General features: G+C 44.2%; 2 protein-coding genes across 5 annotated transcripts in view; both read left to right on the forward strand.

Moving 5' to 3' along the window:
• LOC112267039 (clustered mitochondria protein homolog) overlaps positions 1 to 23,926 on the forward strand; it is a 29,085-nt gene extending 5,159 nt beyond the window's left edge. The window contains exons 2-27 of one of the 2 annotated variants that reach the window (XM_024445044.2): positions 3,455 to 3,645; positions 3,923 to 4,094; positions 4,494 to 4,637; positions 5,317 to 5,444; positions 6,014 to 6,168; positions 6,418 to 6,543; positions 8,275 to 8,422; positions 8,544 to 8,636; positions 8,880 to 9,314; positions 9,554 to 9,813; positions 10,099 to 10,625; positions 11,145 to 11,246; positions 11,485 to 11,585; positions 13,139 to 13,291; positions 13,496 to 13,558; positions 13,727 to 13,968; positions 14,118 to 14,202; positions 14,409 to 14,562; positions 14,946 to 15,085; positions 15,199 to 15,279; positions 15,366 to 15,491; positions 19,166 to 19,287; positions 19,418 to 19,511; positions 19,662 to 19,796; positions 19,982 to 20,055; positions 20,216 to 23,926. In XM_024445044.2, the coding sequence (XP_024300812.1) occupies positions 3,455 to 3,645; positions 3,923 to 4,094; positions 4,494 to 4,637; positions 5,317 to 5,444; positions 6,014 to 6,168; positions 6,418 to 6,543; positions 8,275 to 8,422; positions 8,544 to 8,636; positions 8,880 to 9,314; positions 9,554 to 9,813; positions 10,099 to 10,625; positions 11,145 to 11,246; positions 11,485 to 11,585; positions 13,139 to 13,291; positions 13,496 to 13,558; positions 13,727 to 13,968; positions 14,118 to 14,202; positions 14,409 to 14,562; positions 14,946 to 15,085; positions 15,199 to 15,279; positions 15,366 to 15,491; positions 19,166 to 19,287; positions 19,418 to 19,511; positions 19,662 to 19,796; positions 19,982 to 20,055; positions 20,216 to 20,357 (4,193 nt within the window). In that variant the 3' untranslated portion in view covers positions 20,358 to 23,926. The remainder of the gene's footprint in view (positions 1 to 3,454; positions 3,646 to 3,922; positions 4,095 to 4,493; positions 4,638 to 5,316; positions 5,445 to 6,013; positions 6,169 to 6,417; positions 6,544 to 8,274; positions 8,423 to 8,543; positions 8,637 to 8,879; positions 9,315 to 9,553; positions 9,814 to 10,098; positions 10,626 to 11,144; positions 11,247 to 11,484; positions 11,586 to 13,138; positions 13,292 to 13,495; positions 13,559 to 13,726; positions 13,969 to 14,117; positions 14,203 to 14,408; positions 14,563 to 14,945; positions 15,086 to 15,198; positions 15,280 to 15,365; positions 15,492 to 19,165; positions 19,288 to 19,417; positions 19,512 to 19,661; positions 19,797 to 19,981; positions 20,056 to 20,215) is intronic. The other variant, XM_024445045.2, reaches the window with a different exon arrangement.
• A 615-nt stretch (positions 23,927 to 24,541) lies between these two features.
• LOC112267040 (lissencephaly-1 homolog A) overlaps positions 24,542 to 25,672 on the forward strand; it is a 92,418-nt gene continuing 91,287 nt past the window's right edge. The window contains exon 1 of one of the 3 annotated variants that reach the window (XM_024445047.2): positions 24,542 to 24,635. The gene's annotated coding sequence lies outside the window, so the exon portion shown is untranslated. Of the gene's footprint in view, positions 24,778 to 24,889; positions 24,975 to 25,672 lie in introns of those variants that run through there. The other 2 variants (XM_024445046.2, XM_024445049.2) reach the window with 2 other exon arrangements.

Below are 25,672 nucleotides of genomic sequence, written 5' to 3' on the forward strand. Positions count from 1 at the left end.
CCTGATCTCTATCAATGTATCAAAATAAGGTTTGCCATCTTGTGGTGTAATAAATCTATCTGTGTTGGGCTTTGTAAAAAATAAATACAAATAAAGCCCTTGCTCTTGCCCTTGCCCTTGTTCCCCCCCAATGTTCTCTGTTCGATTTCTTGTTGCCCTGAGCCCATGGTCTGTAGGTCCGCCATGTCAAGTGGATGGTGAATTAATTAATCTTTAGTCAAAGCAAGAAACGCGGTCAGTCTGTGGTAAACCTTGATCAGAGATAATAACAGCTTACAGCAGACAGGGCAGCAGACAGGGCAGCAGACAGGGCAGCAGACAGGGCAGCAGACAGGGCAGCAGACAGGGCAGCAGACAGGGCAGCAGACAGGGCAGCAGACAGGGCAGCAGACAGGGCAGCAGACAGGGCAGCAGACAGGGCAGCTTGGAGACTAGTGGTTTGCTCTCTGGATTAGTTGGCTTAGTGGTCTTTCGCAATTTTGATTGAACAAGAACGTTAGTAGTGATCAAGACATTCACACCTCGAGGAAATTATTAAATGATTGTTGATCTCTTGTAGCTCCTTTCTATTATTTGTTGATCCCTTGTAGCCCTCTCCTTTCTGTTTTTTGTTGATCCCTTGTAGCTCACTCCTTTCTGTTATTTGTTGATCTCTTGTAGCCCTCTCCTTTCTGTTATTTGTTGATCTCTTGTAGCCCTCTCCTTTCTGTTATTTGTTGATCTCTTGTAGCTCACTCCTTTCTGTTATTTGTTGATCTCTTGTAGCCCACTCCTTTCTGTTATTTGTTGATCTCTTGTAGCCCTCTCCTTTCTGTTATTTGTTGATCTCTTGTAGCCCTCTCCTTTCTGTTATTTGTTGATCTCTTGTAGCCCTCTCCTTTCTGTTATTTGTTGATCTCTTGTAGCTCACTCCTTTCTATTATTTGTTGATCTCTTGTAGCCCTCTCCTTTCTATTATTTGTTGATCTCTTGTAGCTCACTCCTTTCTGTTATTTGTTGATCTCTTGTATCCCTCTCCTTTCTGTTATTTGCCTGATTCATCTCCTTAGTCTTCCTTTCCATGCTATCAGGGACCTAACTCTGTGTTTTTGTCCAACTGGGTTAACTGAATGCTGGTCAGACTGGAGGTCTTCTGCAGAGAATAATGCCAGTATGGCAGTTTGCAGATTTTGATTTCCCTTCCTTTCATATCTTCATGCCCTAATAGACTGCAGCTCTGAAGGGTTTGGCTCTTTGGCAAAAGGTTGTAGTGATAATGGTAATTTGTTGCTGCCCTCTTCATATGTGAATTGTGACCAACAACATGAATCTCTCCTGTCTACACTACACACAGTGACATGAAGGCTCAACCTCAACAAGTTTAGTTTGGCTAAAAGTTGAGTTATGCAGAAGGTTGTGTAATATTGGACCCCATTCCCTATCACCTCACCCCCTCGTGCTCTGTTCTGCTGCTGTAGGGCCAAGTGGGTCTGTTTTGCAATTATTAGGCTACATGATTGCTTCAGCTTTCATAATGCTGTATAGCACTTCGTACTCTTGGTACTGGCTCTTTTGTACTCTTGCCTTCTCAGTGCAGATTGGATATCATTGGCAGCCAGCATTAATATACACTATTATTTGCAGGCATTTCCACTACCCTCTCAATTTTACTTGAGAAACTGAAACTGTTTACGTTTTCATTAAATTACAAGTTACAAAAACAGTCAAGCTGAGCTAAAAACTGAATCTTGAATAAAGCGAAGGGCCGTGTATGACCGAAAGGATTCCCACTGTGTGTTTGTGACCACTCTAAGAAAATGCAATAGCTGGGCCATTGATGGAAGAATGAATGGAGTGATGAAGAGTGACTTGGATCAGGCCTGAAGTAGGACACCCAAGGGGAGAGACAGAGTAACTGATGTAACCTTATCAAATCTGTCTGCTTCTACAACAAGGCAGGAGGAGCAGTCACTGGAGACACAGGTCACTGAACCTGTTCCTAAAAAAAAAGGTGATCCCTTCCTTCACCTCCCTTCTGACCTACAGAAACATTATCCCTTGGCTCCTATTGTATGTTCAAGTCTATTCTCCTTGCTCTTTTTTAGAAGTCTGTCTTCTCTCGTAGCGTTGACCAGTTATTGGCCAAGGCTGTTGTGTTTGGTTTTCAGAGCATGACAAGTCTCTTTCTTTCTCGCTCCCTCATTCCCTCCCCCTCTCTATTTCTATCCCCCTCTCTATTTCTATCCCCCTCTCTATTTCTATCCCCCTCTCTATTTCTATCCCCCTCTATTTTTTTTTTTCAAAATTTCTCTTGCCTGCTCTCTCTTTTACTGTAGATTTCCCCTACCGCCACACCAGCTGTTTACCCTCCCCCAACCACCCCCTCTACATGTTATCCCTGACACTGCGTTACCCTTGACGTTGAACAAGGGCGCGCTGGTTGCAGTTGTCTGGGAGAGAAAACAGCCCTTCCACAGGCCCCACTAGCTGATATTTATGTATGTAGCCTTTCCTCTTGGCAACCCAACCCACACCATTCAAATGAGTTTGACAATATTATTTTGGCTACTTTTTTATGATAGAAAAAAATGTTTAACAGCACCTTCTTGCCCTTTACTGTTGTCTGTGCCCAATAATGTTTGTACCATGTTGTCCTGCTGCCATGTGGTGTTGCTACCATGTTGTGTTGCTGCCTTGCTATGTTGTTGTCTTAGGTCTCTCTTTATGTAGTGTTGCGTTCTCTCTTGTTGTGATTTGTTTTTTTGTCCTATATTTGAACTTTTTAATTTTTAATCCCAGCCCCCGTCCCCGCAGGAGGCCTTTTGGTAGGCCGTTGTTGTAAATAAGAATTTGTCATTAACTGACTTGCCTAGTTAAATATAAAAATAAAGCTGTGGTAAATAGGAAACACCACTGCTACAGCTAGAGGGGGTTTCCACAGTTACAAGGCCTTGTGCCAGTGAGGCCCCTAAGGAGGTTGAGATGGAGAGTAGATGGATACATACACAAGGATGAGGGGAGGAGTTGTGTGGTTGGCTCTATTTTCCTTTCACACTTTATAGTAAAGTTCCTTGTTGTGGACCTTGGGAGTCTGGTGCCCTATGTGGAGAAGGCCAAAGGCACCAGGCAAACCACTAGCTTTTGTGTTCTGTACAATAATCTGAGTGATGGTTGAGAGAAGCAGACTATGGTAACCTGTATCCCTCTGCCCCACAAAGCTGGAGATCTTGTTTTCTGTGCTAATTGGATCCTATTGTTCTCCTTGGATCCTATAAGTCGCCAACTTGGCACTGTAGACAATGCCCTTCCGGAGTAATCTAATCTGGCAACATGCACTACTTTGTTTGCTAACTGTAGTCTTATTATCCTTATTAATTTAGATATGTGTCACTCTGCCATGGCAACGCCTTCTCTACCCATCTGTCCAATCAGATAACAAGCTATGTTGAACGTCTCTCCTTCTGTTCAATCACAGGGCACAGTGTAGACACAGCGGTGATGAATGGGGGTGGGGCCCACAATCTTTCGGAGGAGGAGTCCAAGCAGGATGGGGCTGGTGACACAGACGGTGGGGAGGATTCTAATGAACAGGAAGTGATTGTGATTCAGGATACAGGTTTCACCGTGAAGATCCAGGCACCCGGGACGGAGCCTTTTGACCTCCAGGTACAGTACATACTTAGACAGCCCAACTGCCGGTCCCAATTTGCTCACTACCCCTTGACCCGCCTAATCCTTTGACGTCTACAGATCTGTAAGGTGTAAGCACTATAGTGGAAGCTCCACCAGCACACTGTTTATACCTATCCAGAGGCTTCAGATTTGCAAACATTGAAGGGTTAGGGACAAGGTGTACAAGTAGGGACCAAATTGTGACCAGCTGTACAACCATACACTGTCAGTCTCTATTGCTATAAGATGTTAAATCCGCCCGCTCCCGCAGGTTTCACCCCAGGAGATGGTGCAGGAGATTCACCAGGTGTTGATGGACCGTGAGGACACCTGCCATCGTACCTGTTTCTCCCTGCAGCTGGACAGCAACGTGCTGGATAACTTTGCTGAGCTGAAATCCATCGAGGGCCTGCAGGAGGGCTCCCTGCTCAAAGTAGTGGAAGGTAGGACTTGGTGTTTTGGGTATGTTCTAAAGTCAACCCCTAGTCCTAGACTTTATTGATCTTAAAGCCTAAGGATTGTTTAGGTGTAAGATCTACTCCTAGTTCCCTTCCTAGACTGTTTCCTCGACTGTAGACCAGGCCTGGGCAACTCCAGTCCTCGGGGGCCTGGTTGGTGTCACACTTTCCCCCCCCATCCTTAGCAAACACGCCTGATTTAAACTAATTGCATTTTTAACTGAAGATCATGATTAGTTGATAATTGGAGTCAGGTGTGTTAGCTGGGGCAAAAGTGTGACACCAATCAGGCCCTCGAGGACTGAAGTTGACCAGGCCTGCTGAAGACTGTCCCTAGATTGCCTCAATAATAATGAAATGGCTATCCTCTCTGTCTCTCTCCAGAGCCCTACACAGTGCGCGAGGCACGTATCCACGTGCGTCACATCAGAGACCTGCTAAAAGGCCTGGACCCGTCTGATGCCTACAACGGCGTGGACTGCAACTCCCTCTCCTTCCTCAGCGTCTTCACTGACGGGGACCTGGGAGGTGTGTGTTTGCGTACCCATTTGTTTATTTGTGTGTTTGGGTGGGTCTGTCAGTGAGAATTGGGGTGAGTGATATTTCAGTCAGTATTCTGAGGTATCCAGCCACCTTTGTACTACATATTAATGTGTATGTACAGTGGGGCAAAAAAGTATTTAGTCAGCCACCAATTGTGCAACTTCTCCCACTTATAAAGATGAGAGGCCTGTAATTTTCATCATAGGTACACATCAACTATGACAGACAGCCCCAAAACATCACTGCTCTAGAGGAGCTCTGCATGGAGGAATGGGCCAAAATACCAGCAACAGTGTGAAAACCTTGTGAAGACTTAAAGAAAACATATGACCTCTGTCATTGCCAACAAAGGGTATATAACAAAGTATTGAGAAACTTTTGTTATTGACCAAATACTTATTGTCCACCATAATTTGCAAATAAATTCATTAAAAATCCTACAATGTGATTTTCTGGATTTTTTTTTCTCATTTTGTCTGTCATAGTTGAAGTGTACCTATGGTGAAAATTACAGGCCTCATCTTTTTAAGTGGGAGAACTTGCACAATTGGTGGCTGACTAAATACTTTTTTCCCCCACTGTATGTTTCCTCGGCAGCAGGCTATAAAACATCTTTGGTCAAGATGCGTTAGTCTGACCTATGACCTTATCGTCTCCTCTGTAGACAGTGGTAAGCGGAAGAAGAAGGGCAGTGAGCTGGAGCAGATAGACTGTACCCCTCCAGAACACATCCTGCCTGGCAGTAAAGAACGCCCCCTGCTGCCTCTCCAGCCACAGAACAAGGACTGGAAGGTAATAATGGCGGTAATTATGGTGATTTTAGCAAGCACTTTTATCCAAAGAGACATACAGTTTGTAGTGACACATATTTCATATTTGTGGCCCATGCAGGAATCAAAACCCACACACATTTGGTGTTGTCAGCAAGCTAATCATGATCATTCTAATGCCTTTTCATTTATATAGATTCATGTTTATCTAAGTGACATTGTCTGACAGTTAAAAAAATGACACATTCTTCAAGGAGTTTGTCCATTTGTACTTACTGGTTTGCGCTCCAACCTTTGATCTGCTTGTAGGAGCCATTTAAAAAAAAAAAAAAAATGTAGCTGACAGTGATTTGCCAGACTTACTCAAGCCTGGCACTAGTACACTTTTTCTAGAATAAGTAAACATGGTTGAAAAATAAAGGGTAAGATTAGTTAAGTGACTGAGACCAGCATACATCAGCTGGCTGGGTCATATTATGTCCTTACCACCATAAAGTGCAGATGAAGTAATCAGTCTATGGCCCTTTTCCAGTATCCACAAGTCATAAGTCACATTCCAATGTCCATATCTGATTCCGCCTCTCTCTGTAGCCCATGCAGTGCCTGAAGGTCCTGACTATGAGTGGCTGGAACCCCCCTCCTGGCAACAGGAAGATGCATGGTGATCTCATGTACCTGTATATGGTGACTGTTGAGGAGAGACACATCAGTATCACCGCTTCTACACGTGGCTTCTACCTCAACCAGTGAGTCTGGCTTTCCCTGTCTCTCATTAGAATTACCGCATACTGTTTTCATGCTACTGAGCCAAGCCAAGCTGTATGTATTGTGTTGGGATGATTACGCATCCACCAGTTGCTGGAACTGTACTGGAAAGTGTGAAAGGAAACTATCAGAGCCAGCATGGTTAGGTTTGGCTAGATGGTGTGAAAAAGTGAACTGTCCAAGGGCGAAAGTTGACCATAATGAGCGATGACCAGGGTGTTGTGTTCCAGGTCGACCACCTACACCTTCAACCCCAAGCCAGCTAACCCCAGCTTCCTCAGCCACTCGTTGGTTGAGCTGCTGAGCCAGATAAGCCCTGCCTTCAAGAAGAACTTCACTGCCCTGCAGAAGAAAAGGTAAGGAGCTGTGCTTTTTATTAGTTATGTGTAATGGGGGGAAAACATACTGATAAGCATACAATTATTAGTAATTATACCAGAATTTTACACTACCGCACAAAGGTTTGGGGTCACTTAGAAATGTCCTTGTTTTTGAAAGAAAAGCAAAAAAATGTAACATAAAATTGATCAGAAATACAGTGTAGACATTGTTAATGTTGTAAATTACTATTGTAGCTGGGAATGGCAGATTTTTAATGGAATATCTACATTATCAGCAACCATCTCCTGTGTACCAATGGCACATTGTGTTAGCTAATCCAAGTTTATAATTTTAAAAGGCTAATTGATCATTAGAAAAGCCTTTTGCGATTATGTTAACACAGCTGAAAACTGTAGTGCTAATTAAAGAAGCAATAAAACTGACCTTTAGACTAGTTGAGTATCTGGGGCATCAGCATTTTTGGGTTCGATTACAGGCTCGAAAGGGCCAGAAACAAAGAACTTTCCTTTGAAACTTGTCAGTCTATTCTTGTTCTGAGAAATGAAGGTTATTCCATGCGAGAAATTGCCAAGAAACTGAAGATCTCGTACTACTCCCTTCACAGAACAGGGCAAACTGGCTCTAACCAGAATAGAAAGAGGAGTGGGAGGCCCCGGTGCACAACTGCAAGAGGAGAGTACATTAGTGTCTAGTTTGAGAAACAGACGCCTCACAAATCCTCAACTGGCAACTTCAATAAATAGTACCCGCAAAACACCAGTCTCAACAGTGAAGAGTGAATAGGTGACTCCCGGATGCTGACCTTCAAGGCAGAGTTTCAAAGAAAAATCTATCTGACTGGCCAACAAAAAGCAAATATTAAGATGGGGAAAAATAACAGACACTGGACCGCAGAAGATTGGGGAAAAAAGTGTTATGGACAGACAAATCTAAGTTTGAGGTGCTCCGATCACAAAGAAGAACATTTGTGAGACGCAGAAAAAATGAAAAGATGCTGGAGGAGTGCTTGATGCCATCTGTCATGGTGGAGGCAATGTGATGGCCTGGGGGGGCTTTGGTGGTAGAAAGTGGAAGATCTTTACAGGGTAAAAGTGATCTTGAAGAAGGAATGGTATCACTCCATTTTGCAACGCCATGCCATACCCTGTGGACGTTGCTTTATTGGAGCCAATTTACTCCTACAACACGACAATGACACAAAGCACAGCTCCAAACTATGCAATAACTATTTAGGGAAGAAGCAGTCAGCTGGTTTTCTCTCTATAATGGAGTGGCCAGCACAGTCACCAGATCTCAACCCTATTGAGCTGTTGTGGGAGCAGCTTGACCGTAGGGTATGTAAGAAGTGCCCATCAAGCCAATCCAACTTGGGGGAGGTGCTTCAGGAAGCATGGGGTGAAATCTCCTCAGATTACCTCAACAAATTAACAACTAGAAGGACAAAGGTGTGCAAGGCTGTAATTGCTGCAAATTGAAGAACACAGTTATTTCAATTAAAAATCATTATTTATAACCTTGTCAACGTCTTTACTATATTTCCTATTCATTTTGCAACTCATTTCATGTATGTTTTCATGGAAAACAAAGACATTTCTATTTGACCCCAAACTTTTGAACGGTAGTGTATATATTTTTTTTTTCAGAGCTAACCATATTAGACAGCCATTGTGGTTTTTCTTGATAATTCTGGTAATTACTTCTGAGGAATACTCCCACTGGCTAATTTGGTTTCTGATTGGCTGCAGGGTTCAGCGGCATCCATTTGAGAGGATAGCAACACCCTTCCAGGTGTACAGTTGGACCGCCCCCCAGGTGGACCACACCATGGACTGTGTCAGAGCTGAGGACGCTTACACCTCCCGTCTGGGCTACGAGGAACACATACCTGGACAGGTACACACACCTTGCGCCTAGGCTACGAGGAACACATACCTGGACAGGTACACACACACACACACACCTATAATACTCTGTTTTGGTTTTGTGTAACATTGCGTCTCTGTTATTTATTCAGACACGAGACTGGAATGAGGAGCTGCAGACGACCAGAGAGCTGGCCCGGAAGAACCTGCCTGATCGCCTGCTGAGAGAGAGGGCCATCTTCAAGGTGAGCCAGCCTACAGCAGTAGTTGAAGCTAATCTCCTTTCCCGTCTTCTGTCTCCTGCACTCTGGCCCTCTTATTTGCTTTCGCTAGTGAGCTTTGGTCATCAATTCTCCTCCTTGAAACACCCTCCTTTCAGCTTCGTTTCTCTGTTTCCGTCTATATCCTGTAGTGTGCAGACTATTACGCTGCTTTCCATCCTCTACATCCTTACACATCCTTTCACTCTCTAACCCTCCTCTCTCCAGGTCCACAGTGACTTTGCGGCTGCTGCCACTCGCGGTTCCATGGCGGTGATTGACGGCAACGTGATGGCCATCAATCCTGGCGAGGAGACACGTATGCAGATGTTCATCTGGAACAACATATTCTTCTCCCTGGGCTTTGACGTCCGCGACCACTATCGCGAGCTGGGCGGGGACGCTGCCGCGCACGCTGCTCCCACCAACGACCTCAACGGTGTCCGGGCTTACGGGGCCGTAGACGTGGAGGGGCTGTACACCCTGGGGACAGTGGTGGTGGACTATCGGGGTTACCGTGTCACGGCCCAGTCGATCATCCCTGGCATTCTGGAGAGAGAGCAGGAGCAGAGCGTGATCTACGGGTCTATCGACTTTGGGAAGACAGTGGTGTCTCATGGGAAGTACCTGGAACTTCTGGAGAGAACCAGTCGACCACTCAAGGTGAGGATATCATGAGGATAATGCCAGTTTCATGCTTTATTTTTAAGTCTGCTAATTGTTTGGGATTGACTTTATTTGTCACTACAAAGTAGGCAAACTTCAATATCTTTTGTTGAACTGTTTTTCTGTCACTGCACCGGCCTACAGACATTCAACGTTTATCACTGCCATGCCACAAACCTGCCATACTGTGGTTATCACATTCTCTCTGTCATAATGACTGACTCTTCCACCCCCAGGTCCAGAGACACAATGTACTGAATGAGAAGGATGAGTCCATGGAGCTGTGTTCCTCTGTTGAGTGTAAGGGCATAATCGGCAACGATGGACGCCACTACATTTTGGACCTTCTGAGGACCTTCCCCCCTGACCTGAACTTCCTGCCTGTGGAAGGGGAGGAGCTTTCCCCTGAGAGTGTGAGACAGGGTTTCCCACGCCAGCACCGCCACCGTCTGGCCTGCCTCCGTCAGGAGCTCATCGAGGCCTTCGTTGAGCACAGGTACCGTAGAGTGCTTTAGGGAGGTGTTTTAATTGTGTGTGTGTGTGCTATGGGAATAGTATGGAGACTCTACCTTTCACATTTACATACCTGTGTTGTAGTGGTTAGCTATGGGCTTCCTTGGTGGTTTATGTGCTTTAGATAGGGTACTGGTTATGTCCCTCAAGATGGTCATCAGATGTTATTTTTAGTGTATGATTGGGTCTGTGCAGATTTGAATGCTCACGTAACTGACTATGTCCTACCCCCTCTGGGATAATAAAGATTCTGTACTCTACTCCTCAGATACCTCCTCTTCATGAAGATGGCAGCGCTTCAGCTTATGCAGCAGAAAGCCAACAAGGAGAGCAAGCTGGCCACCCTGACAGAGAATAGCAGCCCCGGGGCAGCCGTTCCAGCCCTGCCCTCCACAGAGACCCCCGATGCCTCGGCCGAGTCCTCAGAAACTTCCACAGAAACCCTCACTGACGCCAACTCGGACACAGTCCAGACGGACACCACCTCCACCTCTGATGCCCCTCAGCCAGCAGCAACAGAAGCCACCACCACAGAAGCAGCCCCCAAGACAGAGCCAATGACAGAAACAGACAGTTCAGCTACAACAACCACTAATGCCTCCCAGGCAACCCCTATAGAGGATAATGTGGTTCCCACGGTGACCACCAATGGGCCGTTGGTGCCCTTTGCCACAGCAATTCAGAACGGGGAGTGCGAGAGCCCTCTGGAGGGTAAGGCTGAGGATATTATCCCTGGCTTAGCCCAGGCCAAAGAGCTGGCTGAGTCTTTAGCCGCGGAAGACGGATCCGGCATCGGTACGTCCAAACCGTTGCAGGGTAGAGAGAGGCTGGGGAAGCCTCGTCGGTGGGAAAATGCATTTAAACGAGGGCTCTTTTAATTTCACTAAGACATGCATTTAGAATGGTGTGTGTGTGTGATTTTTCATCTGTATGTTGCCATCTTCATGAAGAGGTGTCTAAAAGGGCTTAATGCTGGTGTCTTAGTTGCATCTCTCCACCTGGATATTTGTCCCTGTCCAGTTCTTAGCCTCCTAAGTGAGCATGGACCCCAGTAAAATCACTTGCCGTGTGGGATATAGCAATCCAATAACCACAGATCTCTGTTTTGTTTCTCATTGGCTAGTGTGACAATTAATCAAAGGGTTTGTGACTCAGAAAGAGTCAATTTGAGGAAAGATGATAGTGATTTTTGGGGAACTTACAACATATCATTTTGATTTGTTGCCCAGGTAACTTGTTATATTGATATTCATTCAACTTCTCTCTCTTCCTCCCCTGATCTCTCCAACCCCACGCTGACCTGTTTCCATCAAGACCCTAAAAGCCGAGAGGTGGTCCTCAACGCCTGCAAGGCCGTGGGTTCCATCAGCAACACCTCCTTCGACATCCGCTTCAACCCAGACATCTTCTCTCCAGGTAGGAACTGTCACTTTATGTTGGTGGATGATGGGAAATGTAGCGCTTTTAGGAGAAGTTTGGTGTGGCAGCTGGCTCTGCTGAACAGTACCAATTGTTGATAAATTTTTTGGTATCAATTGCTGTTACCTCCAAAGCACTTCACAGGAATGACCTTATTTTCACATTCATGAAACTAAAGCGTAATAAAAGACTTTTGCAGCCCTCCCCCCAAAAAATTCTGATGTCTCTCCCACAGGAGTGCGTTTCCCTGAGGACAGTGCGGATGACATTCAGAAACAGAAGCAGCTGTTGAAGGATGCTGGAGCCTTCATGGTGTCCTGTCAGATTCCGTCTCTGGTAAGTTTCAGGGCAGCAACATCCTACCAAGCACAAGCAGTCATTACCTTCACTATATTACAACATAATCAGCCATACAAAATTGGGTTTAATTATTTATTTACTAAATACCTAACTAATCATACAGAATTACACATTTAAATCATAACTTAATTAGAAATGACGTCATAAAGGAAAATGTCCCTAGCGGGCGGAACAGATATGACAGCTGGTTACACAAAAGAAAAGGGGTTGGATTTGAGTGAAAGAGCGAGAAGACTGAGGAACAAAGGGCGAAGCTGTGCTATCGTAAATACAGTATCTTATTCATTCTAAATTACTGCCCATTTGGAAAATGCAATAAATATTTACTCTGAGCTGCGCTTCGGTAGGTTGGTGGTAGATGGAAGACCGTGTTGCCAAACCGAGTCCTCTGTCCTTTGAAGAATGTCTCTGGTTGTCAATTGGATGCGTTGTAGTAACGTCGTTGTGCGATAGACGGGATACTCTGTTCCTTCCTAACCCTCGTTTGCAGCGGCTGTTGCGAACTCAACGGCTGGGAGGTATCACTTCTGTAGTGAATAAGAGTTCAAAGTTCATACCATTCGCAACCAAAGCTCACGCTGATGTTGGCTTCGTTCTGTAGTTATTATCTGAACCATTCTAACATCGGACCGTCGTCCTCGGAACAGGAGGTTATATTGTCGTCAAGGGCTTATATAGGAAGGGAGAGGAGGGCGTATTTAAAGTTTTATAGCCCATGTCCCTTCACAGGGGCAGGCCACTGATAGGGCTTTGCTCAATCTTATGAAAACCCAAATCTCACATTTTAGAAGCTCAAATCACATTTCATCCCATCACAAATAATTTCATATTCAAACATTTAAATTGAACAACAATTCCATGTGACTCCGATAACTCTGATGTGTAGACTTCCACTCTAGAGTTTGTCATCTTATCATTGATGAGAATGTCTCAGATGACAACCGAACTGACATCATATTCATTAAGTACCACCGCATATGTTCAATTGGTCGGCTTACCAGAATATAGTTCATTGCCCCCCCACCTTCTGATGTTCCCAGAATCTCTGTTAACCAAGGGTTTTGCAAGTGTAACATCAGTAAGGTAGAGAGAGGAAAAAGGGGGGAAAGAGGTATTTATGACTGTTATAAACCCAACCCCAGGCCAATGTCATGACAGCTGTTTGTGTCTTAATGACTGTTACACAGGTGCATGTTCATTCATTGTTTATGGTTCATTGAACAAGCATGGGAAACAGTGTTTAAACCCTTTACAATGAAGATCTGTGAAATTGAAATTATTTGGATTTTTATAAATGATCTTTGAAAGACAGAGTCCTGAAAAAGGGACGTTTTTTTTTTTTTTTTTTTTTTTCTTTGTTTATTTGCTTACATCACTAGCCTTTGTTTGTCTAGCTATTTGTGGGTGAGTGGGTTGGTGTGTTTGTTTTGGTTATTTGTATTTTGTTGTGGGGGTGTGGTAATTTTTAATTTCTTACGTTGTATGTGGGAATTTATTTTAATTTAACTTTGAACTTTTTTTCACTCCAGGTAAAAGACTGTCTGGACCACAGTGCTCTGCCCATGGATGGAGCCACGCTGACCGAGGCGCTGCACCAGAGGGGCATTAACGTGCGTTACCTAGGCAACGTACTGGCGTTTGTGGACCAGACCCCAGCCAAGGCACAGCTGGAGCACTTCTATGTAATCCTGACCTCCATTCGATCTTGAAGACTGACTGAGGAGAATTATAATGAAGGGCAATGATATCATTATGCTAATAATGCTAACCTTCTATACTGTTCTGTTGTTTCTACTGCAGACATTGCAGAACAGAGTGCAGGACAATACATAATCTGCATTCAACTTGTTTCCTTTTTATTCAATTGTTTTGTATGTGTTCTGTAGAGAATAGGTATCAGCGAGTTAATCACCAGATGTGCGAAACATATCTTCAAGACATACCTCCAGGTGAGCGCTATTTTTCGAGCAATGATTGTTGTAGAATTATGATCACACAGATCTTTGCTATTTTGCACCACGGAATTGTCACCCCTACTTGCTTATCATAGAATGTATTTGTCTCCCTTTGAAATTGATTAAATATGAGAACAATAGACTATGTACTCCGTCTCCCAGGGTGTTGAGTTGTCGGCCCTCTCCGCCGCTGTCAGCCACTTCCTCAACTGCTTCCTGTCCTCTTTCGATGCCGTGGCACACTTGCCTGCCGATGAGCTCGTGTCGCGCCGCAAGAACCGTAAGCGCCGTAACCGTGTCCCGGGGGGAGGGGACAACACTGCGTGGGCCAGCCTGACACCCAGCGAGCTGTGGAAGAACATCGTCTCTGAGGCCCAGAGCTACTACCACTTCACCCTGCACTGGTGGGTGAGAATTAGGATTGATTTTGGCACAATAGTAGGCTTGACGTTAGCACATTATGCTAACAATCTACCTCTTCAGCCTGCACTGGGTGAGTGTGCTTGGGTTAAAGTTGGTGTATGTTTTCCTAAAAACATGCATCTTTCTACAGCGAGAATGCCGACCAGGGAGTGGAGAAATACAGCCTTCAGAAGATCACCCTGCTCAGAGAAATCTCCATCAAAGCTGGCATCCAGGTAACTGCCATCAAACCTTATTTCGACTAGGTGCAATGTTCATCATATTGTATACATCTGTCCAATACCTTCAGATCTACAGAAATGCCTAGGGAGAAGGGGCCAGGGGTCAAATTGTAATTCAAAATATATTTTAATGATGTCACGTTTTTAACCCTGTCCCTTCTAACACTCTTCCTGTGTCGTCTGCCTCCCTGCGTTTCTAGATCCTGATAAAGGAGTATAACTTTGACAGTCGCCACAAGCCTGCCTTCACAGAGGAGGACATCCTTAACATCTTCCCTGTGGTGAAGCATGTCAACCCCAAGGCCTCCGATGCCTTCCACTTCTTCCAGAGTGGACAGGCCAAGGTCCAGCAAGGTGAGGCTAGCATGAGGCTACTAGACCTCAATCAGTATACAGCACTACTTACACTTATAATGCAACTCACATGCATGTGCACACACACACCTGCTACAGGTCCAGCGTGGTGAGGTGGGTACCAGTCCTGCTAGGCGGGGTCAGCATGGTTCCTCCTAGGGTTAGAGACAGATATGTAAATTAAACTCCACTCACACATGCAACACACACACACAGGAAAGTTGAGGAGAAATGTTTCCTTCCTCCCCATATAAACCATGCAGATAAATTCAGTATCATGCAACTTACATTCAGTGTCCTCTCTGAACCCATTCACATTACTTTCTGTTGTGCTGTACAACGATTGTGGAAGCCTGACTTGTCAACAAGGTGTCTGTGTGCAGGTTACCTGAAGGAGGGCTGTGAGTTGATCAACGAGGCTCTGAACCTGTTCAACAACGTGTACGGGGCCATGCACGTAGAGATCTGTGCCTGCCTGCGTCTGCTGGCTCGCCTCAACTACATCATGGGAGACCACCATGAGGTGTGCTACTTTCGACATTATAAACACATTTTGATATTCCTCTCACGCATGACAACAAATGGCCACAGCAATCCCAATGACGCAGTCCTGACTGTGGTCTTCTCTGTCCACAGGCTCTCAGTAACCAACAGAAGGCTGTCTTGATGAGTGAGAGGGTACTGGGCGTCGAGCACCCCAACACTATCCAGGAATATGTACGTATCCAGGAAAACATCTATATTTTTTGAAGACAGGTTGTGTTTACTGTTTCTAAATGCCTCTGGTTGCTTTCTCTCCCCAGATGCACTTAGCTCTGTACTGCTTTGCCAACGGTCAGCTGTCCACTGCTCTGAAGCTGCTGTACCGTGCTCGCTACCTCATGCTTATGGTGTGTGGGGAGGACCACCCCGAAATGGCGCTTCTAGATGTGAGTGGGCCACAGTATTTCATTTATTTTCTTTAGATTAAAACCATCCTCAAATCAAATCAAATTTTATTTGTCACATACACATGGTTAGCAGATGTTAATGCGAGTGTAGCGAAATGCTTGTGCTTCTAGTTCCGACAATGCAGTAATAACGAGCAAGTAATCTAACTAACAATTCCAAAAAAAACTACTGTCTTATACAGTGTAAGGGGATAAAGAATATGTACATAAGGATATATGAATGAGTGATGGTACAGAGCAGCATAGGCAAGATACAGTAGATGATATCGAGTACAGTATATACATATGAGATAAGTATGTAAACCAAGTGGCATAGTTAAAGTGGCTAGTGATACATGTATTACATAAGGATGCAGTCGATGATATAGAGTACATTATCAACGTATGCATATGAGATGAACAATGTAGGGTAAGTAACATTATATAAGGTAGCATTGTTTAAAGTGGCTAGTGATATATTTACATTTCCCATCAATTCCCATGATTAAAGTGGCTGGAGTAGAGTCAGTGTCATTGACAGTGTGTTGGCAGTAGCCACTCAATGTTAGTGGTGGCTGTTTAACAGTCTGATGGCCTTGAGATAGAAGCTGTTTTTCAGTCTCTCGGTCCCAGCTTTGATGCACCTGTACTGACCTCGCCTTCTGGATGACAGCGGGGTGAACAGGCAGTGGCTCGGGTGGTTGATGTCCTTGATGATCTTTATGGCCTTCCTGTAGCATCGGGTGGTGTAGGTGTCCTGGAGGGCAGGTAGTTTGCCCCGGTGATGCGTTGTGCAGACCTCACTACCCTCTGGAGAGCCTTACGGTTGAGGGCGGTGCAGTTGCCATACCAGGCGGTGATACAGCCCGCCAGGATGCTCTCGATTGTGCATCTGTAGAAGTTTGTGAGTGCTTTTGGTGACAAGCCGAATTTCTTCAGCCTCCTGAGGTTGAAGAGGCGCTGCTGCGCCTTCCTCACGATGCTGTCTGTGTGAGTGGACCAATTCAGTTTGTCTGTGATGTGTATGCCGAGGAACTTAAAACTTGCTACCCTCTCCACTACTGTTCCATCGATGTGGATGGGGGGGTGTTCCCTCTGCTGTTTCCTGAAGTCCACAATCATCGCCTTAGTTTTGTTGACGTTGAGTGTGAGGTTATTTTCCTGACACCACACTCCGAGGGCCCTCACCTCCTCCCTGTAGGCCGTCTCGTCGTTGTTGGTAATCAAGCCTACCACTGTTGTGTCGTCCGCAAACTTGATGATTGAGTTGGAGGCGTGCATGGCCACGCAGTCGTGGGTGAACAGGGAGTACAGGAGAGGGCTCAGAACGCACCCTTGTGGGGCCCCAGTGTTGAGGATCAGTGGGGAGGAGATGTTGTTGCCTACCCTCACCACCTGGGGGCGGCCCGTCAGGAAGTCCAGTACCCAGTTGCACAGGGCGGGGTCGAGACCCAGGGTCTCGAGCTTGATGACGAGCTTGGAGGGTACTATGGTGTTGAATGCCGAGCTGTAGTCGATGAACAGCATTCTCACATAGGTATTCCTCTTGTCCAGATGGGTTAGGGCAGTGTGCAGTGTGGTTGAGATTGCATCGTCTGTGGACCTATTTGGGCGGTAAGCAAATTGGAGTGGGTCAAGGGTGTCAGGTAGGGTGTGGAGGTGATATGGTCCTTGACTAGTCTCTCAAAGCACTTCATGATGACGGATGTGAGTGCTACGGGGCGGTAGTCGTTTAGCTCAGTTACCTTAGCTTTCTTGGGAACAGGAACAATGGTGGCCCTCTTGAAGCATGTGGGAACAGCAGACTGGTATAGGGATTGATTGAATATGTCCGTAAACACACTGGCCAGCTGGTCTGCGCATGCTCTGAGGGCGCGGCTGGGGATGCCGTCTGGGCCTGCAGCCTTGCGAGGGTTAACACGTTTAAATGTCTTACTCACTTCGGCTGCAGTGAAGGAGAGACCGCATGTTTCCGTTGCAGGCCGTGTCAGTGGCACTGTATTGTCCTCAAAGCGGGCAAAAAGTTATTTAGTCTGCCTGGGAGCAAGACATCCTGGTCCGTGACTGGGCTGGGTTTCTTCCTGTAGTCCGTGATTGACTGTAGACCCTGCCACATGCCTCTTGTGTCTGAGCCGTTGAATTGAGATTCTACTTTGTCTCTGTACTGGCGCTTAGCTTGTTTGATAGCCTTGCGGAGGGAATAGCTGCACTGTTTGTATTCAGTCATGTTACCAGACACCTTGCCCTGATTAAAAGCAGTGGTTCGTGCCTTCAGTTTCACACGAATGCTGCCATCAATCCACGGTTTCTGGTTAGGGAATGTTTTAATCGTTGCTATGGGAACGACATCTTCAACGCACGTTCTAATGAACTCGCACACCGAATCAGCGTATTCGTCAATGTTGTCTGACGCAATACGAAACATCTCCCAGTCCACGTGATGGAAGCAGTCTTGGAGTGTGGAGTCAGCTTGGTCGGACCAGCGTTGACAGACCTCAGCGTGGGAGCTTCTTGTTTTAGTTTCTGTCTGTAGGCAGGGATCAACAAAATGGAGAAGTGGTCAGCTTTTCCGAAAGGGGGCGGGGCAGGGCCTTATATGCGTCGCGGAAGTTAGAGTAACAATGATCCAGGGTCTTTCCACCCCTGGTTGCGCAATCGATATGCTGATAAAATTTAGGGAGTCTTGTTTTCAGATTAGCCTTGTTAAAATCCCCAGCTACAATGAATGCAGCCTCCTGGATAAATCGTTTCCAGTTTGCAGAGTTAAATAAAGTTTGTTCAGAGCCATCGATGTGTCTGCTTGGGGGATATATACGGCTGTGATTATAATCGAAGAGAATTCTCTTGGTAGATAATGCGGTCTACATTTGATTGTGAGGAATTCTAAATCAGGTGAACAGAAGGATTTGAGTTCCTGTATGTTTCTTTCATCACACCATGTCACGTTGGCCATAAGGCATACGCCCCCGCCCGTCTTCTTACCAGAAAGATGTTTGTTTCTGTCGGCGCGATGCGTGGAGAAACCCGCTGGCTGCACCGCTTCGGATTGCGTCTCTCCAGTTAGCCATGTTTCCGTGAAGCAGAGAACGTTACAGTCTCTGATGTCCCTCTGGAATGCTACCCTTGCTCGGATTTCATCAACCTTGTTGTCAAGAGACTGGACATTGGCAAGAAGAATGCTAGGGAGTGGTGCACGATGTGCCCGTCTCCGGAGTCTGACCAGAAGACCGCTTCGTTTCCCTCTTTTTCTGAGTCGTTTTTTTTTTTTTTGGTCGCTGCATGTGATCCACTCCGTTACACTGGTTGTAAGGCAGAACACAGGATCCGCATCGCGAAAAACATATTCTTGGTCGTACTGATGGTGAGTTGACGCTGATCTTATATTCAGTAGTTCTTCTCGGCTGTATGTAATGAAACCTAAGATGACCTGGGGTACTAGTGTAAGAAATAACACGTAAAAAAACAAAAAACTGCATAGTTTCCTAGGAACGCGAAGCGAGGCGGCCATCTCTGTCGGCGCCGGAAGTACATCAAGTCCTGTGGGTGTTTGTCATAATGTTAACTCTGAAGTTATCTACCATTTTTGTGTAACCCTTTGAGGTGTGTTTGTGACCTTTATTAAATCAGTTCTCCTTACACCTGTTCTCCATGTCATCCCGGGTCTCCTCCTGTAGAGTAACATTGGCCTGGTGCTGCATGGAGTAATGGAGTACGACCTGTCTCTGAGGTTCCTGGAGAACTCCTTGGCCATCAACTCCAAATACCATGGACCCCGCTCCCTCAAAGTAGCCCTCAGGTAACTACAATGAAGAGTAATTTCTTGAGTGACTGAACATCAATTTTGTTATTATAACTGATTTGCTGTTCTATACTCTAGTTTGTATTATCTTCAGTTGATTTAATACAAATCAAATGTTCTTCTGCAGTCATCATCTGGTTGCGAGGGTTTACGAGAGCAAGGCAGAGTTCCGCTCTGCGCTCCAGCAGGAAAAGGAGGGCTACACCATCTACAAAAACCAGGTTACAGCTACAGTACACAACGCTCTACACATCCTCTCATCAGAAGTGGCTTAAGAACATTTGCTGAAATAAGAATATGTGCTAGATTACCAATAACTGATAATAGTTTAAGGTCTCTTTCTCACTTTCTTCCCCTCTATCCCCTCTCAGGTGGGAGAGGCCCACGAGAAGACTAAAGAGAGCTCCGAGTATCTGAAGTACCTCACACAGCAGGCTGTGGCTCTGCAGAGAACCATGAACGAGATCTACAAGAACGGCTCCAACGCCAGCATCATGCCACTCAAGGTACGTGGCTTAGGGCCTAGCTATATTTTCATATGGGTTTTTATCTGTAAGACAAAATGAAAGGGCCTTGTATTGTCCCCAGATGATAGCATACCTGCGTCTGTAGATTATGCTTTCAAATGTATTGTGGGTGTTAGATTCATAGTACGGTGTGTAATTTTGTTGGGTTCCACCACTTTTTCCAGTTCACAGCTCCCAGTATGGCCAGTGTTCTAGAGCAGCTCAATATCATCAATGGCATCATCTTTATACCCCTCAGGTAAAGTGAAGTAGCACCTTACTTTTACAGTTTGCTTTGAAAATAGAAACCGGTCAGGACCCAGTACTGACCCCTGTGGAATTCCATCTCCTCTTAAAAATATAAATGTGTCAGCGCTCGACATTAACCCTTGTGGTATCCTAACCCATTCACTCTGCAGCCAAAAGGACTTGGAGAACCTGAAGGCAGAGGTTCAGCGGCGGCAGCAGCTTCAGGAGTCAGGGAAGAGCGTGGAGGATCTCACTGTGGACGGTCCACTAGAGCTGGAGGACAAAATACCCATGGACGTTAATGTTGATTAACGTCAAACCCTCCACACCACATTACTTTCTGCAAGGGAGAGGACGTGATACAACTGCCATCTTCTTGAATGAGCATGTGGACCCGAGAACTGAGGGGTGAGGGGCAGACAAAGAGAAACATCTATGTATACAGTAGGTATAGAGTTTATAAGAGGAACTTCAAGGAGTAACAGAGCAGGAGTTAGTATATACAGGCGTAGGAGAATACAGAATCAGTCTGAAAGCCTACAGCCTCAAGAGCTTTGGTAAAGAAGCAAAACGAATGTAAACTTGATATCTGCTGCTGTGTGTGTGTGTGTGAGAGAAGGCGACCAAGGACGACCATGACATTGTATTACCAGAGCCTTATCCACTGTTCATCCCACTCCACATCAACCAACTGTTCTCCCTACCCAAGGACCACTTTTTACCCAACACCTCCAAAACTCCTGAAAAAGCCACTGAGGCAACTACGGCTTTCATCATGGCCCCATGTTGCCTCGAAAATAACATCTGACACCCTGTCCCAGAACTCAGGGGATTCTTTTTTTTAAAAATTTTTTTTACTGTGAGATTAAAGTCACTAAAATTGAGAGATTTCTCTGTTTTGGGCCACAATGTAAACTCCCTTCTCTTGCGTTTAGTCTTGTTAAACCTCTCCACCAATCACACATTTGCTCTTGAGTGTACCCTATGGTCAGTCAAAATTGTATTTGTATTTCATGGTTTTATCATGAGTTGCTGCTGTGTCTGTTGGTTCTATCACAGAAAAACAGACGGTGACGCATGTATGCTCTCCAATTAATCTTTTGATTGTTACACCTTTTTTTAGTAAAAATTTATCTTTTTGTAAAAGCAAAATGGAAACACGGGAGATGCCATTTTTAGCTCTGTCAATTATCCATTAATTTAAAGGTAAAGTCAGCGATATGATGTAGGTGCACAAAGTAAACGGCGTAGTGGATCAATTTCCGCAACAACCTAGAGTGAAGCACAAGGCTAAACTCACCCACTGTTTTTGTCCCGTACCTACCACACTCGAACAGTTTGAAGTGAACCCATGCACATGCGCTGATACTGTGGGAGCAAAGTCAAGCGCCTCGCTCATTGAATTATCTGCGGTGTTGCTCGTAGCAACATCATTTCGCTGTTTACCTTTAAGCCATGTCGTTTTTTATAGAAAATATGAGTGGAAAAGATGTATAAATAAATCTGTCTGGCATTTAGACAGGTATTTGATCAATGTTGATGGAAATACAGATATGAAACGTACAACTATGGCTTGAGCAGTAGACCTATATAGGACTCTTATGTTAGATGTGTCCAGTCTTCTATTTTTCCACTTTGAAAGAATATGTGCATGTATGTTTTTGTTTGTGTAGTCCGAGAGAAGGTATCGGATATGGCCATGATGAATTTGACACTTGCAGCTTCGTAGTATAATGACTAGGTTGGGTAAGCCACAACTTTCCAAATGTTTTATTTTTTATATGCAATGGCTGTGTTTACACAGGAAGACAAATTCAGATATTTTGTCCAATTATTGGCAAAAAGATCAGAATTGGGCTGCCCGTGTAAACAAAGCCATAGTAAAACCATGGGATGGCTAATGTAAACTTCCATTCTCATGTAACATTCTTGGCCAGCAATGTTGTAAATCTGCTGATATGAAGTGAGTATATGAGAAACTCATTGTTTCAAAATAGTAAACTGTTATGTTTCCATTGTTTGGTAAACCCATTCAACAAGTTGACAGTAAATCGGGCAACAGCAGGCGATGTATGAACAAAGTTTCCTCGTCAGTATTGAGTGCACTTTCCAGTGCTGTCTGTCTGAATGCATACACACATACAGCACCACCAAAAGTGGGTTGAGAAGGGCTTCTTCAATATACCAAAGAAGACTGATTGAGGTGTGTGTTTTGTGTGCGCTTGTGTACGACCCTCCCTTGCAAATGTCTTTCTAAAAATTGTTGCGGTGTCTAAATGTATGTGATTAAAGCAATAGAAACTATGCTGGAACTGATCCTTTTGAAGTGCTGCACTTGTGTGGCTGCACAAACTGCTGTCATTGTAAGTAAAAGGCTGTCACCAAGAGAGGGGACAGAGCAGTTACAGTAATTAATTTCTTGATTATTATGCTCCTAAAAAGCTGGAACAATAGAACTTTGTATGATTTGTGCCTATTTATGCTTTTCAAAACGTTTTAAAATGTTTTTCTGGTTTCTTTTAATTTTTGCTCATGTTTTTCAAAGGAATATCATTGGTTTCCTTTTTGAAATATGTGTATCTGCATTTCCTTCTCAGGTTCAACTTCCTCTGAATGTCAGTCCTGTCTTGCATTACACTTAGTAGCCATGGGGTGGTGCTCTAGAGTACTTCAGAAACAAATGAGAAGGCTTTATTCGTGTGAAATAATTTTGTCCCATACGATGTTAACGAGCATATCTCAATGCTAGTTTGTAACTAACTGTTCCATATGCTTCTCATTCACTGGATGTTGAGGAAAGGAAAAAAAGTATTTGATGGAATTGTGACGATATGAACCTGAACGTTTTCAGACTATTGCTTGATGAACATTTAAATTGTTGACACCTTTACAAAAGACAGATTCTGGCCATTTCTGATAGAATAAACTTATTTAGAGTGATCAAAAATACTTTTGTCTGCCTCGGGCCATCACTTTTTTTTTCATGGATCATAATCATGCTACTTCGATTTATTCACAAAGGCACTAATTATTGTTGGAGTTCAGCTGCAATTCTGTTCTAATTGCGTCATAATATACCTCTTGATACATTCAAGTAATTGCATGAGAAACTGATTTGACTGTTCTTCAGATGTTCAACATTTGGAGACATTCAGAATATAAAGGATATCCATCCATACAAACCAAGGGGTTTACATAGCATGAAGAAATATGTAATTTCAATGCTCTGGAAATGAAAATGTTTAATATTGACAAAATTATACATTGTCTTCAGCTTTGATAAAATAAACTGGAGGTCTGTCACTCCCTACTGAATTAATCTAATTTTAAAGCTCTTCAAATGACTCCCAGCACTTAACTGATGTCGCAGATATGATACTGCTATTCTGTACATTTACACATCCATTTCATGTTCTCTCCAATTTGATACAAAAATGTGTATTTTCCAAGATAGCACATCGAATCACCTAAGTAGCACACAAGAAACCACCAATCGAGCTGTCTCTTTACTATGTAGAAAAATAGAAGGCTCTGACCATCAACATTTCATAGATGCACTGACACTGAGCGGGGTTGTCTCTGCTCTCTCATCTAGGGGGGAGAAAAATAGGTCCTATGGGGCCAAGACAGTGCAAATATGGTCCCTATCACCTCAGTGTAGCTGGCTGTCTAACTCAACGAGGGTTTGTCAGTTTGATTCATTCTTCTGTTTTCTCTCTTACCTTGAACTGATGAAATTTCTTCTGCACATTTCTAGTGTTAAAGTCTACTTCCCTGGCTGTGTGGTACCTGTCTGTTGCTCTTTACAAAATAACAATCTAATTATTTTTGGTCGTGAGTATGCTTTTGTATTAAAATGAATAAAGAACACTAGCAAATAACAATTGGCTTGGATTTTTAATAACTACTCATGTACATTGAGATCTGATCTAATCAAACTTTTCTGAAATGATTCCAAGCTATCTTGACTTATATAACCTTTATTAAACTAGGCAAGTCAGTTATGAACAAAATCTTATTTACAGTGATTACCTACCACAGCCAACCCCTAATCTGGACGACGCTGGGCCAATTGTGCGCTGTCCTATGGGACTCCCAATCACGGCCGGTTGTGATACAGCCTGGAATCGAACTTGGGTCTATAGTGACGCATCTAACACTGAGATGTAGTGCCTTAGACCGCTGTGCCATTCTTGGACATGCAATTAGATGCAGTCCTATCATTATCATGTATTTCAATGGTAAAGACTGGTTGATTATCTCTGCTAGCGGACAGGGGACCTGTCACACAAATGTTACAGTACGTAATTCATAGACCTATGGGACTTCATCAAGAGAGATCAAATTCTGATAACATTCTGGAATCTGAATATCCACTTTAAACAGACGTAAATGACACCATTGGCAGAGGCTGACTAATGATGTGTTGTCAAAAATAGTGAGTGTTTACAGCTAATAAGTAAAATTATAGTAGTTTATCAGTGGGTGTTTGCAAGTGTATATTTAAGTGGGGCTGTGATCGAAGGCGTACGCGCGCGTCGCTGTCAGTTTTCGAACGCAAGCGCGTCACCGACTCCGAAGGCAACTGCGGTAAGTAAAACAAGGATTGGTCGAGAGACAATTCGGCATACTTTAAACTCGAGATCAGAAGTCCCTTATTTTGGAACAAAAACATCCTCTTGGCTTTCATAACTGGTCGAACTTGTTAAAGTTTTTCAGGAGAAACTATAGGGTAAGTGTAAATGATTTTGCATCAGATATTGAGTATCGAAGAAATGCTAGGTGGGGAAAATGACGATGTGGCTGTAGTTTTTGCGCCTCCTTTTTATGTCTCAAAATGGCGGACAGGCCGCTTGGAGCAGCAGGTAGCTGGTCATCAGAGTTGTAAATGACTGTGTTAACCAACTAGTGACACTGGTCGATTTGCATGTAAGTAACTTATTAACCTGCTTTAAGTTACCATTTGAATCTAACTTGCACCTATTTTTCCAAGTAGATGATCAAATTGATTCGATCATTTTATATCAACTTTACAGCTCACAAGGCAGCTAACTAATGTTGTTCAGACAGTGGAAATAATCATCAATTATGTGTGTAGGTAGCTAACCTAATAAACTAGTTTATTTACTGACTTGTTGCAATATCTTTTATCGATGTAGCTAGTTAACTTTAACTAATATTTTGCGGAGTATATTGGTGAAGTTAAATTCATTACTTCACCTCGCATTCGAATTGTTAGGCTAGCTAGCGTGCGCGCTCTAGTCTACCCTGCGTTCGCTTGGCGATCATATGTAGGTCATGATTTGAGACCGTTATTAAACATACCCGCTACAAATACTTACCAACTAATGTGTGGTGTTGTCGAGTGTAAAACGATATCTAGCTATCTGCTTGAACACTTTGTGACAAGCTGGATAACTTTAGCTAGGTAACGTTACCTACGATTTTAGAATGTTCAATAATGGGAAAGGGCGTATGCAATCGGTTGTATTTCATTTATTTTGACATCTATTTAGTAAGTAACTAGCTAAGTCTAAATATGTTATTTTCCTAGCATTGGCCGAATGTCATGTGAAACAATAGCTGTGGTCTGACATTTTGATACCTTTTTTAGCTCCGCTAGCTAC

This window comes from Oncorhynchus tshawytscha, linkage group LG14, assembly GCF_018296145.1.
Source record: "Oncorhynchus tshawytscha isolate Ot180627B linkage group LG14, Otsh_v2.0, whole genome shotgun sequence".
Lineage (NCBI taxonomy): Eukaryota > Metazoa > Chordata > Actinopteri > Salmoniformes > Salmonidae > Oncorhynchus > Oncorhynchus tshawytscha.